Raw genomic sequence first — 17,197 nt, 5'->3', positions numbered from 1 at the left:
TTACTTTTTAGGAACTAATCAAGTTTACGTGTTAAGACTATTTGGGACAACCATGATCGCTCATGGAAGCTACATGTTGTTTTGATGTTATTATAGGTTAATCATAGAGGCTATTGTTGTAAAATAAAAAGATTTATGTAGTAGAAGAAAGAGCGATTGATATTCAATTTGAAATTAAGATTAGATAGAATGTCGTCAATTATGGCCACTTGCTAGGTTTGTGGTGTATTGCTAGTTCTTAAATCCTTGGAAAATTTTTGACAAAAAAGGAATGTAATCAAAATCATTCGTGTGCCTTGAGCATTAAAATAGTTGATTTATTCAACTACCTACGAGACGCCAAGACAAGGGAAGATGAAAAGGTAGAGTGTTAAATTGCATTTTACTTCCTCTAAAATATCGAACCAAAGGACAAAAATCACCTCTTTTGATTATTAACTGATTTCATGCAAGAATTGCATGTATAGCATCCATCATAAAATAACCACCGGCTTTCTGATATTATTAACATAGCAATAGAAATGGATGTAACAAACTATGGAGGGATGGAGGTCCCTATAAACTTCTACTATACTGATTAATTATGATGATTGAAGGATGGCAACTTTGTCCTCTTCAGCTACAGCTTCTGTTCATCATTTCATGTCTTCCAGCAGATTGTATTATATTATGCTACAGAGAAAGTACCGGACGTGGTATGCAAATTGATGGTGGAAAATCGGTTGTTTCTTGTGTCAAAGGCTTTCTCAAGTTTTCCTAAAATTTGGAGCTTGTGGCCATTCTAGATTCTGGTATTTTTTTTGTTAAAATCTTTGTGAAATTGCTTGGAACATTCTGGCAATAAATGCTTCTGTTTATTGGTTTGGATGAGGTTTTTTTCTTTACCGATCATCAGACACTTAGTTCGGAACTATTTAACCTCTTTTTCTTGTATCAGTTCCTCTTCTCTTGACAATATAACTCATCTATATTGTAAATATGATTAATCTTCAATAAAAGCCAAGTGGCTCCTTTCTGCCTCCCCTTTCCATCATCAAAATTATGCATTTGTGACTCTTGATTTGCAGCATAACACAGCATCTAATGTCGTTTCTACGAGAAGAAGAATGAAAGGAAATGCAAAGTTTTCAGCATGAACACATATCAAAAATAACTCGTCCAAAAAATGGATGAACTGAGCGGTGTTGATAGATGGGGACCTACGAACTTGTATTAAGCCGGATGGTTTCAGTGCCGGCATTCGCCCGTCTCCTCTCATCCGATGACTGTAGAAGGAAAACAACAAAAGCAGAGAGAATAATTCACAACCGATGATGCAAGAATCACATTTATGGGAAGGAGAAGTACTCCATCGCGTGCTCTCCATGCATCAACCGCGTCTTCCCTTCAAAATGAGTACTGCAGTCCCTATCTCACATTCAATCATTGCAAGCAAGGTCATTTTCCTTTAAAAGGGCTAGGAAGGGTTCCTGCATGTGGACCGTAGGTTCCTGTGGACCGTAGGTTCCTGTGGACCGTAGGCTTCTACCTGAGCTAGAAGACGTCCAAGTGTGCGGTGTTGGGTTGCTGCAAAGCTGTGCCATGGAGTAAGCGTGCGTGCATACACCATGTCCTTCTGTGGTTGCTTGTTTTCTTATATTGCCATTGGGTGAATGTCGCTTGAGAAACGGGAAGGAGACTTTGAGGAGGCAATAGAGTTTGAAACACGAAAACAGTGAGCAGTTGGCACCTAACGATGGGCTCTGAAGACTGCTCCCGGCGTCCGAGATTCCTTTGGGCGGTGTCGGAAGGCTGAAGGGATCGCGGCCGGGGCAGGGGCCGTGGGGTGCGCCGACTCGGACGAGCCACTTGGTTGCCACACAAACATATTTTTAGTTCTCATTAGCCTCCTGAGTTCTTATGAATACTGCTGGACCTGCCAAATATCTTCAGTTCTCATTCTCGCTTTGCTTAAAATAATTCTACTTGTTACCTTAAATAATGCTTTAAAATCTACTTGGAGATTGAGGGACTAGGTTTCTTTTTTTTTTATAAAAAAAAAGACCCTATCTTCGTAGTTTGAGTCACTCGTCAACTATGTTCTATAGTAACTACCAAACTATCATGCATGCTCCCCCACCACTTGTGTTGATAGCAAAGTGCAGCCGATGAATGAGCATGAAATAAAAAAATATATATATAATTAAAGTATTTGCTACATGCTAATAAATAAAATATTTTGTTGATAACTATCGCCATCAGGATAACTGACAATTAGACCTCTAGCAGCGCTCCATCGACAAGGTCTTGTATAAAGAACTGAGAAACAAAGATCTAGGCTAGGTTTGATAATATTTGGATATATAAAGTGATAGTAATGGCTACATACAACCTTCAATCCATTGCAAGAAGTTGCGGATGCACGCCTTCTTGTTATTCCAGTTTATTGGCTTTAGACAGAGTTAATTATAAGGTGACGTGGTAGGCATCTATATTTTTCTAAGATGATCGATCATGGTGTTATTCGGTTGTCAAACGATGCCTTAATAATGGATGGTGACAACTCTACCTTACTTAGAAGCCGAAAAGATGATTGTCCCTAAGATATCACGCATGGATTTGTAAATGAAAAGTTTGAACTAGGTGGCAGCAAAAGAAGATGCTCCCGCCTAAACAAAAATATGTGAAGCTGGAACTTGGAGTCCCATTTATGAAAAATTGAGACACAAATCTGTTGGCTACTTTAAATCCCCGAATAAGCTTAGGTTGCTAGGAAGTTAATAGATGTCCTCCCATTTGGAGGTTCACTTTGGATTGTTTTCTTGAAGGTATATATGTTGATTTAGCAAAAAGAAGGCATGCATGTTGAAATTAGTAAAGTTGAGTTTTCTTGTTGGAATAATCTAGATACATAATTAATCTAGACTCGATCATTAATATATTCATATATTTATCCATGGTTTCATCTTTCTATACTGTCCCTTCATATTTCTATGCATTCTTAATTACATGCAATTAGTGGGAATGCATGTACTAGAAGTCTTGAGTTGTGTTTGGAAACATAACCATAAGTTAATTGTTTTCCATCATTCTGTTGGGTTGCGTCAATTAATTGTTCTTTTTTATTCTTCTTTGGAGGTCTCTATGTGTAGCTTGGTTTTTCTCTTTTGCCCAAACATTTCTTCTTTTCCTCTTTTGCCCAAACATTTCTCCATAAGCTTTCCTGCCGGTCAATATCTTCAAATGCAAGTTTCTTAGCTGCATGATAGTATCCGATGCTCCCTTGCAAATGCCACCACCATATTAGTCCCATGGTTGCTTGATTCGAATGCATATAAGATAGAAAAGGTAGGGATTAGCCACTAAAATCTTTAAAAATAAATAAATAAATAAAATGATGAGAATATTTTGATACAGAAATGATAAATCTCGTTGCCAATTTTTTGATTAAAAAGTGGGCCAAACATGGTGTAGTTCGATATGCTTTTGACCTACAAATTGGTCGATCTGGTGCATATTCAGGGTTCCACAGGACCCATGCCTACTCCAAGCAATAAGACTCAAGTCGGTCTTCTGTTTTTTTTTTTTAACCCTTTTTCCTTCCAAACATCAATGGGCCCACTTTAACGATGTTTAAATGGAGAATTGAGATTGCTGGGCTATGGTCCAGCATACCACTCGGCGTGGACTATGAACAGCCCAATTACGCCATTTAAACCTCATCGTTGCAAGAAAACACGAAAAGATTAAAAAAAGACCACGCCCGGAGCGACTATATTGTGGAAACGTTAGCCTGTGGGAATCACCAAGAAGATTCCCTTCAAGCAACTCTTTAATCCTTTATTCCTTCATCAAATAAGCGGAGAAACAGCGACCATTCTTAGGAGCGAGGTGGGCCCAACCTAAGAGCTGGAACCCACGCAGCGTCGCCACGGTGCCGGATGCCACACTCAAATCCCTTCCTCAAATCCCTTCCTTCCACCGGATGACGCCATGTTTAGCTCGAAGTGTGCTCACGACGACTCCAAGGTGCCGACTCCCAACTCCCCGCCCCACCAGAACCTCTATAAACTCCCCTCCTCGTCCCCCATGCACCAAAGCCTCTTAGCCAAAGACCAATTAATGGAAGAGTTCCAGGAGGATGATGTTTTGTGGTCCGACGGCGAGCACCAGGACGACGACGACACGGTCTTGGAGAAGCAACCATCCACCCGGCAGCAAGCTCGACGGAAGGAGTCGGCTCCGGTCGACATCCCCCCCAAGGCCAGAGTTGGTGCAAGTCGTTCGTGGGCGCCGCGGTGCAGCTTCCACGATTCTGACAACAATAGCATGGATGGAGATTATGATGATGATGATGATGATTTCGGCAACAACAGCAGCGATGAGAGGATTCCACCTCACATCATCGTGGCCCGAAGAACATCGGACAAGATGGCGTTCTCGGTGTGCGTCGGCAAAGGCAGGACGCTCAAGGGACGGGATCTTTACCGAGTCAGGAACGCCATTCTCCGGATGACCGGGTTCCTCGAGAGATAACAATAGCATAAATCCAAAGAAATTACGGGAGAACTTTGTATTATAGTGATTAATTTTTCCTTGCTTATACTTATCGATATGTGGAACGGTTCAAGTCAGCATTCGTATTCGTTTATTATTATTATTATTATTATTACGATGTGTTTAGGAAGAATGTAGATGTAGAAGCGTGAGGAAATGTAACAGAGTTTTGAAACGGAATTAATGATGCGATCCTGTCATTATGGACTTACATATAAATATCTGATTGTGAGCGACGGATGAACCGCTTTTGGATGGTAATTAATTCCTTTGGAATAAATGCAGCGTAGAGAATCTTTGTATCTCATTTGAAGCGGCAACGAAGTTTTTCAAGCTGCACCATTTGAATTTTTGAGTTAATTTATTAGCTCTTGTCTCAATATGGTTTAAAATTGTAATCTTTTTATTGGCTATGGGAAGGCAAGGAATTAAGCAAGCAAATGCTTCCATTCAGCGAGTTTTCTGCGTAAATTAATTACTTTATTTCTGGTTTAATTAAGGTTCTATATGTCGATGGGAAGAAAGGGAAGGAAGCAATACAGTTGTGCTGCGAGAGCTTCCATTCAACGAGCTTTCTTTTACTTATAAACAAACTTGGCACGCGTACGTGAGAGATGGATTGACGGCATGAACGACTTCAAACTTACTGAATTACTCTCAGGTGTTGTGCCCTTGAAGGGAGGATTTCGTCTCAGGGGGAACACTAAAATCTAGTTACCATCGTTGCGTTGGCCTCTCAATTAATTATTTGCTGTTGGCTTCTGGACTCAAAACTTCAAACTCCTTGACTGGAATTGGTTTAAGGTGAAAACTAATCAGCCTAAACTAGGCAAAAAGTATTACACGTGCGTCAGCACCACGTGTGACCTCGAGGTTTTCCACGTCTGCATACAGTACGTCAACGGCCGGCCACAGCTCCATAAGCTCTAGTCTCGCCCATTATTATGAGATGGGAGTAATGTTTGTGGCCTAATACCTGGTGCTTATGCGACAAAGGAATAATAATAGCAGTAGCGGTGGTAATAATAAAAATAATTTATGAGAAAAAAAAAAGGGAAGAACTGATATATATATATATATATATATATAGAACCAATCAATTTACTTTTAGATCATGACATGGATGGGCAACGTGGCTGGTTTGACAATCTTCCAAATGTAACTTATGAAGCTAATTAAATCTTTTCCTCTCTGGCTAGCAGAAGTAATTGACTTTAGATGGATTTTTTGGGGGGGACATAATTTGGTCAAATAGCATTTAGCATTAGCTTGATTAATTTATTTGGGCATATATATGATACATATGACCGACCTGCAGAATTATAATTTGGAGAGGAGCTCAACTGAAGCTAAGCAACTAAAGTCAGATGAAGATAAGTTGTTGCCACGAGGGAATGTCATAGAGATTGTGAATAACGTTACTCATTTACCTTTGATTTGAATGTTCAGGCCGCCAACTCAGCCCACAGTTATGAAACTGCACATAGGCAATTAATTATATGTGCATGCCATGCACGTGGACACATCATATATATGCGACCCACAGTTATCTTGCCGGAGAATTAATAAACCTAGTTTTTCCTAGGGAAAGATGCAAGCCAAAGCGTGACATTGGTGTTATCCACCTTAATTTCTTTCCCCCTTCCTTTGATTATATGAGTCTTACGTTTAGAGATATTGAACCCAAATTTTGAAAGATCATTGATATGGTTACTGAAAAAAATAAAAATAAAAAGTCATTGACATGCGGCCACCATAAATTCCACAAAGACTGACAAATGGAGGTGAAAAATGGTCCATGGGGAACAGATTGGGGTCGTATGTGCAAATCCACCGTTGGATCACCCGCCACACAGATCTTCCAAACTTCATCATTTTTCTTCAAGGGATCGGTGGGCGATCCAAAGAGTCGATTCGCATGAAGAAAGGTGAATCCTTCCGTATGAAAGATACAACCTCATCCAGTGGAAACATGGAATTGTTTGGAAAAATTTTCATTTTTGCCCTTCCAAATGAACCATAATTCCTTTGTTTCATGGGGGCGAACAATAAGAGTTACATTTTTCATAATATATTACACGAAATAAAATAGTTAAACTAATATTTCCACAAAAATAATAATGGGATCCATGTTCAAAAGCATAACTGCTAGTGGAATTTGGCCCAAGTGCAATTTAAACATGACAGGGCCAAATCTAATCTGACGAGGACTCCGAAGCACACTGAATCTGATTCTGAATATTTGATTTGGATTAAAACCTCAGTCATGAGGGTTGCCTGAAACCTTTAGTTGCGAAACTGTATCGGTTATATATTTCATTGAGCAAGTATATCACCTGATTGTTGGTGGCTTATGGGTATATTTTACAAGGTGCAAAGAAGCAGATAGGTACCATCTCTTTTGCATGGAATAAACCTTCTTTCGCATGAATCCTTCGTTGGATCATTAAGATTTATATAAGCAAATCAATGCAGAAGTTTGGAGTGCTTTGGAATTTGTGCGGAGCATAATCCGATGGACAACATTTTGCCCAAAGAGAAATCACTATTTTGCACGAAAGATACAACCTGAACCTCAAAGAAGCAATGTCATGGCTACTCTGATTTGGTTGGTTTAGCAAGACCCTATAAAACCACCTCGTGAGAAAAGTTCGTCACTGGCGCGCACAAAAAAAAAAAAAAAAGATAAAGAGCTTTGCTTCGGCACACTAATATTAGCGAACTTTCTTCCAAATGATTCCAAAGGGCAGCTAAGAGAGCATTAGTAGACCACGACATAAACATTGCTATGTAATCTATTTGGAGTCGAGCTTTGCCCCTCCTATTGCACAAAAACTTTAGTAATGGTTTCACTTCTCTTCTACCTAACAATCCATTCTATCCTCTTCCATTAGAATACTTCGAGTAATGAATAATAAATAAATGCACATATCACTCGGGTGTATGATATTAAAAAATTTAGCTCATCCAAAGAGTCCAACTTGTATTAACCTCCCCATTTTTTTCTCAACAAACGAGAGGAAACCTCTCCTCCAATAAGCTGAGTGAATTCCGCATTACAATGTACAATTCCAAAGCTCCACATAGCCCTGAAAACGACCCCAGCCTTATCCTCAAGTTTGAAAAGATTGATTCTATTTGGCTTACGTGACTGGCGCTCCCAATTCTCTTCCTTCTAAAACAGTGTTTGGCACATCAAAAACTTAATATCATTCTTCGATCTCAGCAGAACTTGTTGACGGGCTCCCAATACGGCCAAATATTCGAAGCCTCTTAACACCTTGATGTCAAAAACGAGGTACAACCAAACCCCAAGCAAGAAGTTACGACAGATAAAGCCGTGTGGGGAAGTGCTTAAGGGCATGATGTTAACGAGCTCTTGCTTGGCTTAAACAACAGAAGAGACAAGTTTACTGTCAATCTCAATAGAGAGCTTAAAATATATTTAGCTAAGAGCAGTACTAACACATGCTTCATGTCTAGCTTTAGACAGAGGTATCAGTTCAATTCGTATGGCTAGTAGGTTGTCCTTCTCAATACAATAATGTAAAACAAAGTTCGCTATATTTCAGCGGTTGCACCCGGTTCTGTGTTCACACATCTTAGGAGGTGCTTTCTAAGTGTTTAAATTGGTCTTATCTCATTGTCTGATGAAACTTGGACCACTAAGCAGAGCACATCTGAATTTGGTCTTATAAATTGGTCATTGGTTGTTGTAAAATTTGTAGCACCAAGCAGCTGATAGTGGCCCATATGGTTCGATTGAATCAAGCTGTTTATGAAATCCTCAGACTCAGCTCACCAAGTGGCTCATACTAGCTCATTTGGTAAGAGAACAAGCAGAGGCCGGCCTACTTAAGCCAGGCCTCACCAGTAATTAGCTTACAGAAAAAGAAAAAGATGGTCTCGGGCTCAGCTAAACAATAGGACTAAAGCTTCAGCACCGCCTTAACAGGATGATTGCATAAAGCCTGGTCCTTCTCAAACCTAGCAGTTTATTTGGTCCAGCAGTATTTCAATTGGTGTTTGGATGACACTCTATTAAAAAATGATAGCATGCAGGTTATCAGATCCTTATGCAGAAATTTGACCAATATTTGATTGATTAAGATCCAGGAAAACAAAATAACAAAGCAATCTCACGATAAACCATCAAAACACAGATAACGATATTAGTTGATTACTAGGTTCTGTTTATGAATAGAAAGTTGATAATGTGTGACAGAGCTATCTAAGGTCTAGATGCAGTAACCGCACATCCCATCACTTTATGTTTTTCTTTTTCTTTTCTTTTTTGTTTGCCAGGACTCCCTTCAAACCCTTGCAATCAGAAGGGGGATTAGTGGCTTACATCATACTTCCTCTACCCAAGCTGAATACAAATTTGCACTGAAGGAAAAAAAAAAAAAAAACTACATATGAAAATGTCATTCAATAACAATAGAACCTTAATATGAATCATCATTCGAGTACATGAATGAAAGGATTACCGTCGGTTGAGCATTTCCACCTCAAAATAGCTGAAGATCTTATAAAGGTGCATTGGGTATTCTCCTATATATACATATATATATAGATATATATCCATGAAGGGACCATCGGGTATTCTCCATCCTTATATATGACTTCGCTAAATTTCACTCATACAAGTAACCAGTATACAAAGCTAGCCTGAGCAAAGACTGAAGGATCTCCCTTCTTCCCTCTGCTAAAGTCTGCTAACTCTTGCCTACCAAAATGAAATTGAACTATCAACCATGTATGTTCTATGATATCAAATAAGCAAACCAAGGAGTAGTTGAGATCAGAAAGAGATTCTTTCCTTCACTAGCCTGTTATATACCTTCACTCCACAACTCTACAGCGCCTTATGAACTCATTGGAGTGGTTGAAGTGGGCTCTCCACATTTCTCGTGGTGCTGGGTACCCAATCTCCAGCCACGGCTTCCGTGGTCCACTGAAATGAACAACAGCAGCAGATTCCAGAAGCTCAGGATCAGGCATTCTTGAACCCAATCCCGACAGATGCCAAGATGGTTCGATAGGGTGTACATGGCCATTGAAAGCTATTAAGGCTGGAGGGAGTGATCCCATATGGCACAGCACAAATCCGGACTCACGGTTCTGCATAGCAAAAAAATAAAAATAAAATAAAAAAGCTTGTACAAAGACTATCCTTAGCTATAGCAACTTCTTGAGGCAATAAAAACATATTGATGAAGATAAGAACTTGCATGTTTAAGCCAATGCTGATAGGCCGGTGTTATATTGGTCCATCGCCATGCTTGAAGATCATAAATGGTCATGCCACTCAACCATGCACATTGATCTCTCTTCGATACCAATGATAACGAAGATATCATAGGATTTGAGAAGTTTAGGTAGTCACTAAGTTTCTTCCCGATGCAATGGCTGTCCCCCCCTTCATCACTCTTTTGTGCACTAACTGCACCAACGACATTCCCATTGAGATTTAAATCCCACAAAGGGGTTAAGTCTCGCTGCACCACGACATCATCATCAAGGAGAATCACCCTTTCTAGCTTCGGAAACAGCTGGTTATCACAGTCACTAACAATCAGTTCTAATGTTGCAACGATTCAAATATCAGAAGTATGTATTGTGTATGAGATGGTTTTACCTCTGGGAGATGAATCCCCAGATAATTCAAGACCGAAAATGTGCTTGGTTTCAATGCATCAAGTCTTCTGAATTCTTCATCTGCTCTACTGATGTAATGATAGGCCGATGAACTCCGATGGATCTCTTCGACTGTCTCCATGACCATATCATCCACATCGGCAGGCCAATCGAGCTGATGAAGGCCTTTGACCTCCACGATTGCAGGAGGGACAGGGTTGAGGGCAAACCAAGCATGCATTGCAGCGTAGGTCTTCTTATCAGTAATGATGTGGAACACTATCTTCTCAGGATCAGCAGAACTTCTGACGGTGGAGGAGACAACAACAGCAGCTGCAAGTACATTGTCAGTTATAAGGGCAAAGTGAATGTAGGAGTCACTGGTCAGGCAGGAGGCATATTCAGGTGGTGGAAGTGAAGATCGGGCTACAGCATTCACTAGATACTCCTCTGTCAGCCTCAGGCTGAGGCAGTGCAAGCTCTTTGGAATCCCAATGGAAGCCAGGTGCCCATAGAACAATGCCTGGCGCCTTGCCAATTGGACTTTGTGATCCATCTTCATAAGCTGTTTGGAATATGTAGCTCATTAGATATACATACTGTTAAATATTAAGAATGAAAATAACTTATCAGATCAACTTAGAAAGCATTATTGAGGAAACCAAAACTAATGCATAGTTCAAGTTCAACAGCTTTAAGACACAAGATAAGCTTTTGCCTACTTGAATTATTCAGATTGGTTTACATCTCTCAAATTGACATAAAGACCTCAAGATATTGGTTAGGTATACAAAAACTAGACACAGTTCCATTGCTGATACTAATGACGGGAAAAGAAAAGGGTTACATTCTTCTTTCAACATGATCATTTCGTACAATAGCTGGCTCTTGGAAGGAGGGGGAAAATATACAGAGAATTTGCCAAAAGTTTAGCACAAACATATACGGAAAACTAAAACTTAAATAAATTGAAAATTGTAAAATAACTGAAGTATCCTATATTAATTCAAGTTAAAACAAGCACATAAGAGACAAGAACGATAAACAACAACAAAAAAGTCACCACCATCACCAACAACATATAGCAAAACTGATTTACAGACAATGTATTGAATTATCATGTATAATTCATGAATGAAACATAAATTCATGATAATTGTATGTTGTTCGGTCACTTTGATTATGCAAGAATAGCTCAAAAATTTGCCCATAATTCAGCGACAAATATTTCTATTTTAAATCTGCCTGCAATTTGCATACTGCCAGACTGGTTTTCAATTGTCTGGAAAATGCAGTGCAACAAAGATCGATCATCCTCCGACAACTTTCAAGATGATTTACAGCAAAATCATCGACGAGGTGAGGGTTTCAAGATTATTTGCACTAGGCCTAAGCCTGGAGTAACCACAATCACTATTTGATAAGCAAAGCCTGTCCGTGTGCACAAGAAAAAGAAGCCCGTAATACAAAGTTGGATTTCATCTGGTTCATGTCTGTAAAAGGTCATACTAGTTCATGATTTTTATGCAAGTTGTGTCTACGGAGCCCAGAAATGATGTTAAACAAATTGGACAAAAATCATAATATATGACTGAAATAAATTTTTGAACTACTCGTCAAGTCTGACACAATGCTCCCAACAAAATTAGGACTCACATAAAACATATATCGTTGCATGAGCTCTGACGGGCTGGTAAACAAAACCCATGTTCAAAGTTTCGGCTCAGGCCAACTCCAATGTGCCGTACTCCATCCAGCAGAACTCTACCCCCAAGGAGTCAACATGGAGACAAGATAGATTGATTGGGGGCAAATAATTTTCATGGTCCCCGTGTTTGCACTACCTGATGGAGCGAACCAACTAGTAGATTCATGCCACAATAATATCGCATGACCCAACTGCTGGGGGCTCAGCAGTGTCATCTGAGGCGAATTTAATCAAACTGGCAAAAACTCCAGTACAGAGTACAGTCTACTTGGTCATATAATTTAACTCCAGCACTCATAAGTTGATATGGACCATGCTGCCAGAGATGAGGTCCCGCTAGCTTTTGCCTAGAATAAATCCGAGAGAACCAACTCAAGATGTTCTCCATCCGACAGACACTGCAACCACTGGTTGTGTTGGATCGTAAGACATGGTCCTATGTTCAGAGAAACCGTATCTTCCATGTATAACTGACTTTGTACTAGTTAATTTAGTTTGTTTTACTTTATTTTGCTCAAAAAAAAAAAAAAGCTCTTGGGTAATGGACTGTACCGAAAGGAAAATGGATTGGGACATGCCTAGTAGAACTTACATGGCAACTCATTTAACCATCTTTTAAAGTTAGTCATTTCTTGGATCCCAGGATTGTGGACCGATCATGATGATATCCACCCTAACTTGAAAGATTTGAAATGCATGATCTCCATGTTGAGATATTGTAAGGCAGCCTATATCTACAGTGTTACTGATTGGGTAGCTTCTTGTGCATAGAACCACATCGGCTCCATGATTTAGGAGTTCTCTTTGGTGAATATGATGTCACCATGTAACTAGTTTAGTGCAGTTTGTGGTGATGCCCTTGGTCATTTAACTTGCTTTCAAGTTTCCCTATAAAAAGTATAAAAAATTCTTCTAGTAGGGCCCACGCCAAAAACATGTTGCAGTGGTGAATGCTGCTCTCCTACCAAAGACTAGCAACCATCATAAAACAAGTTATGAAGGGGGCTGGTCCATCATTTCATAGGAGAATTCCTTCACAAAAACATTCAATGGTCAATGACCCAGCGTAGTGTAGCATGCAGGTCATCTTAATTACTAAGATGGGTGCAAGGATCTTTCGTCAAAAAATTGGTCAGGTGGAGCCAAAAGGGTATATATTTAATTAGAGGTTTGGATTAAGTGTTCGTCAAATAGCCAAACAAGAGAGTTTCAAGTGGAGAACGTACCATGGCCTTGGTCTTTAACACAAATGTTTTGACGTCAAGTTGATGATAGGACGAGGAAGAGCTCATTTCTGCTATCAAGTCCTCCAACGAATCCGGTGCAGCTTCCACCACCTTTCGATCTATATACCCTCCTCCTCCTGCCCCTTGCACGTAGACTCTTCTCAACTCCATCGCAAATTCCTGCTAACCACGGTGACTGTAAGCATCAGATGAAAGCCAAGGATGTAACAAGAACAAATCAAATAATTGAAAGTGAAGTATTTTATGTAGCAAAAAAAAAATGTGAGGTAGTTTTAGCAGTGAAAAAAATAAAAAGGAATATGTAATAACAACCTTTCCATATATATTAAGGAAAAAATTATCCCACCCACGAGATCAGAAATTTAAAGCCAGCATAAAAGAAAATTGAAGGAAGATATATACGCATATGTACCAGAAAAGGATTATAATGCTGCTACTTTTATTATTTCATTCTGTTTCTACAACATATTTAAAAAATAATCAACCAGATAAAAATAATATAATTCTTTAAGTTGCCAAGTGGCACGTAGATATCATGCCGTTTTATAAATGTTTTTTTTATACATCTACTCATTAAAAATATTTTGGTTATTTTTATTTGTAATCGTTAATTTTTTTAATAATATTAGATAGCATGGTACATATTGAAAAATAAAAATAAAAATAATAGAATAATAAATTAAGTATTTTATATAAGTATACATGCAAATATTAATTTTGGAAGGGCACTGCTGCAAAATTTAATATTTAGGTGGATATTTATGGTAAAAAACTCTAATTAAAAAAATAAATAAAACTCACCCACGGGGAAACTATACAGCCGTGGTAAAAAGTAATAATAACGATGAACTCACCCTCGATGCATCGCTTCCTCTGAGAAACCTTGGCCCAAACCTCCACCCCAAGCAACCTAATTTCAATTTAAAAAACAAGAATGAGTTGTTGCATAAACAATTTAACAAGTTATGGGATAAAATAATAATGAATAAATGAGATGGATCGCATACTGATGGGGTGGCAAATGGAAGCAGCGGCATCGAGGGCGAGAAAAGCTACTCTGATGAAGAGAAAAGGGAGCAAAATCCCTGCTATGAGAACACTGGGCAGAACGGAGCGGCAGGAGAACCGTCGATTGGATCCCTTAAACTTCATAACCTCCCAAGATCCCAAGCTCGATATCGTCACTCTCCGCTCCTCCGACCAGGAATAAAACTGCATTCCTCTTCTCGTTTCGATCTCTTCGTTTCCAATGACCCGTCTCCTGCTAATATAAACACGAATAGTTTCAAGAAAAGGAAACCAGGTCCGAACTTATTGGCGATCGAGATTTCCGCTTCTTCTTCCTCCCCCGCATTCCCTTGTCCAAAGCTGGAAAACGATAGGAAAAATACTAGATTAGATCTCGAAAGAATATGAGAAGAGAGAGGGGGGTTGAATTGAGTATTTATTAACCTTGGGATTAGAAAGTATAGTTAAGTGGGGAGAGTGGGAATGGGAAGAGAGAGGGGGCGACAGAAGCCGCGTTCAAAAGCCGCAGGGAGCCCACTTTTTTTTTGCTAAAAAATAAAAAAAAAAAAAAAAAAAAAATTGTGGAGAGAGCCTTCGACGCAAAAAGCACCAGGTTTCCAGATTGCCCCCTGAAATTTGGCAAAATTGTGGGCTTGTCCACCGACAAAATTGCGAAAATGACACCCAAACGCTCCTCCATGCTTGCAAGAATTTTTTTTACTAATATATATATATATATATAAAAAGCTGATGTGTCAGTATATAATACTTAAAAAAATAATATTTATATATTTAATTGATTATAAAAAGTGGCATATTGTAAAATAGTTTATGTTTATTTAAGTATCTATTATTTATAGAAAAATTATATAAAATATATGTTATGCGTTAATTAAAAAAATTATTTTATTTTATCTAAAAGTTTAAAAATATTTTTTAAAAATTATCTTAATTTTTAGAAATTGAACTTTTTCATATCTAATATAAATTTTTCCTTTTCATAAAATGTGCGCTTATTCTTATAGAAAAACCATTTTTCACCTCTTCTTTAAAAACTCCAACTAAATATAAGGCATTTCTCTATTTTTTTGTTGACCATACTTTTCCTTCTCTCTTTTCGAGGAACAAAATGAGTTCTTAGATTAGCAGCCACCCACTATTATTGATGATACGAGGGTGAATCAAACTTGGAATTTAATCCTAAGATGGGAGGATGGCAACTTGAGGGAGGGGTAGGAAACACCTTGCTATATTTGTGGTTAAGATCTAAGGGTAATAGCTCAAGTCTCGATTCTGGAATTTATTTTTAACCTTTGGGTCTTGAGAGGGAGACCAAGTGGACAGCTTCTATTGCATCTTATCCCATCGTAAATGAATTATGGCTAATAATTGTCCATGGATTATTTGTCTCGATTGTGCTTGAAAGTTAAACTCAATCTCGCGAATTGCATCATTTCTTGGACTTGAATAAATGGAGAAATTTTCTGATTGTGGGAAGCTGTGCAAGTTACTAAGAAGATTTAAATGCTGAAAATGAAAAATGAACCATACAATTTTTGTTGCCTTGATATAATGGAATGTTAGCATTTAGTTATATTTTATAAAGAGTAATATTTTGACCTCCCGTTTTAAGGATATGAAAAATTCTCCTAATAGACATCATGAGTGAGATTTCCATACCTCACAAAATTTGATGCAGAGATAATTAACTATGAAGCTGCCAAGCTACAATTGATGGGCTCAAAGAAACTTTCATGTGCATGTAATCGATGCCCTAAAGAATTTTTTATACAAATTAATTTGCTTCAATATACAAAATAGTATTCATATTCTAAGGAGTTTTATTCTTTGTATGAGGTAATATTATTCTTTGTATTACAAAATTGTGACTTGACACAATAAGGACAATGAGGGTGCTAATTGGCTCGGTGAAGTCACTGATACTACAACCTAGATTTGAATCCTACTCTCACCCAATCTGAACTGGACATTTAACCCATCCAAGTTCTCAAGAAGTAAAAATGTAAGACCAAATGTTTGAATAACAAATAATTAAGCTGCTCAAGCAACAAAATATAGCCATCCAAGAATTCTTATAATGTCAATTGTACCAAAACTCCTTGCAAATCGACCAATTTTATTGTTCTAAATACTACTTTCTAGCTGTAAAATGCTGTATGATATTCTTTTAAAATTACATGGCATTATGTCATTCATTGCTGTAAGATCAAATTTGTTGCCTTCGCTTTCACAAGTTGCTTGTTCTCGTAATTGAAAGAAGTGTTTTAAAGGAGGTAACACCACCTTGCATCTGTCTATATTGATTTTAAAACCTAAAATGATCAAACAGCAAAGTTGCCATCAAACACTGCCATCCACCTTTGATCATTGAATCCTTTAGTAATATTTTGCCTAATTGTATGCCTTCATGCTTAGGATTTTCTTCCTCACTGCATAACTTATGTCTTGGCAATCAATCTTTATTCCCGGAAGAACAATTCTACAATAACTCATATCAAAACAAACAGCTCTATTTGCATCCTGTTTCAAAAGAAAGTATCACAAAACTGGTGGCCCTGAATGGCCCTGACTATGAAGCATGTGGCTTGTTTTTATCAATAGACATAGAATATTGCCTCAAATGATGTTATAACTTATAATATGGGTTCTCATGGCATAAAACTTTGTTTTACAGATCATAGTCAATAAACAGACAAAATCAAGTGGGTCGTCGTGTTTCTTCGTCTTGCATATAGCTGATTTGCCATTGGAGCATCAATGTATCATTGTGTCGAGCAATAATTTAATGAATATGCTCCATCCAATTAAGGAAGGATCTAGATATTATTGTGGCACCTATAAAGTCCAATCATACACATTTCCACCTAGTCAAGAGCAAATGCAATGCTGAAGCAACAATTAATCCTCACAAACGATTCCTTGCAAACTAGGGTTTACCCACAAAAATTTTTGCATTCAAGGGTGCCAACCACCTATGCACATAGCCATGCCCCATTTTTTCAACCAAAAAAAGAAAATGCCACAACCACTTCCAGCA

At 38.3% G+C, this 17,197-nt stretch overlaps 2 protein-coding genes across 3 annotated transcripts; one reads left to right on the top strand and one right to left on the bottom strand.

The window, feature by feature from the left end:
- The first annotated feature begins 3,972 nt into the window (after positions 1-3,972).
- Positions 3,973-4,515, top strand: LOC103709022. The gene has a single exon (XM_008794176.2). It carries the CDS (start codon positions 3,973-3,975, stop codon positions 4,513-4,515), a length of 543 nt encoding a protein of 180 aa, XP_008792398.2.
- A 4,477-nt stretch (positions 4,516-8,992) lies between these two features.
- LOC120112299 (probable galacturonosyltransferase 15) lies at positions 8,993-14,548 on the bottom strand. Of its 2 annotated transcripts, XM_039131146.1 has the most exons (7): positions 14,139-14,548; positions 13,986-14,041; positions 13,111-13,290; positions 10,178-10,741; positions 9,771-10,091; positions 9,380-9,660; positions 8,993-9,265 (listed from the first exon to the last, which is right to left on the bottom strand). In XM_039131146.1, the coding sequence occupies exons 1-6, from the start codon at positions 14,347-14,349 to the stop codon at positions 9,382-9,384; spliced, it is 1,611 nt and encodes a 536-aa protein (XP_038987074.1). In that variant the 5' UTR covers positions 14,350-14,548; the 3' UTR covers positions 8,993-9,265; positions 9,380-9,381. The 2 variants fall into 2 exon arrangements, with proteins under 2 accessions (XP_038987074.1, XP_038987073.1); XM_039131145.1 differs by having other exon boundaries at positions 8,993-9,660.
- Positions 14,549-17,197: the final 2,649 nt, after the last annotated feature.

Source organism: Phoenix dactylifera, chromosome 11, assembly GCF_009389715.1.
Source record: "Phoenix dactylifera cultivar Barhee BC4 chromosome 11, palm_55x_up_171113_PBpolish2nd_filt_p, whole genome shotgun sequence".
NCBI classification, from domain to species: domain Eukaryota; kingdom Viridiplantae; phylum Streptophyta; class Magnoliopsida; order Arecales; family Arecaceae; genus Phoenix; species Phoenix dactylifera.
The sequence above is the reverse complement of the archived record's forward strand: the minus strand, read 5'-3'. Positions and strand labels throughout refer to the sequence as shown.

Bases quoted from the DNA above. Each gene is read 5' to 3' on its own strand.
- LOC103709022 (XM_008794176.2), top strand. From the start codon at position 3,973: ATGTTTAGCTCGAAGTGTGCTCACGACGACTCCAAGGTGCCGACTCCC.
- LOC120112299 (XM_039131145.1), bottom strand. From the start codon at position 14,349: ATGCAGTTTTATTCCTGGTCGGAGGAGCGGAGAGTGACGATATCGAGC. The intron at 14,042-14,138 runs GTATGCGATCCA...AATTGAAATTAG, and splicing joins TTCCATTTGCCACCCCATCA to GTTGCTTGGGGTGGAGGTTT. The intron at 13,291-13,985 runs GTGAGTTCATCG...CGTGGTTAGCAG, and splicing joins GAGGAAGCGATGCATCGAGG to GAATTTGCGATGGAGTTGAG.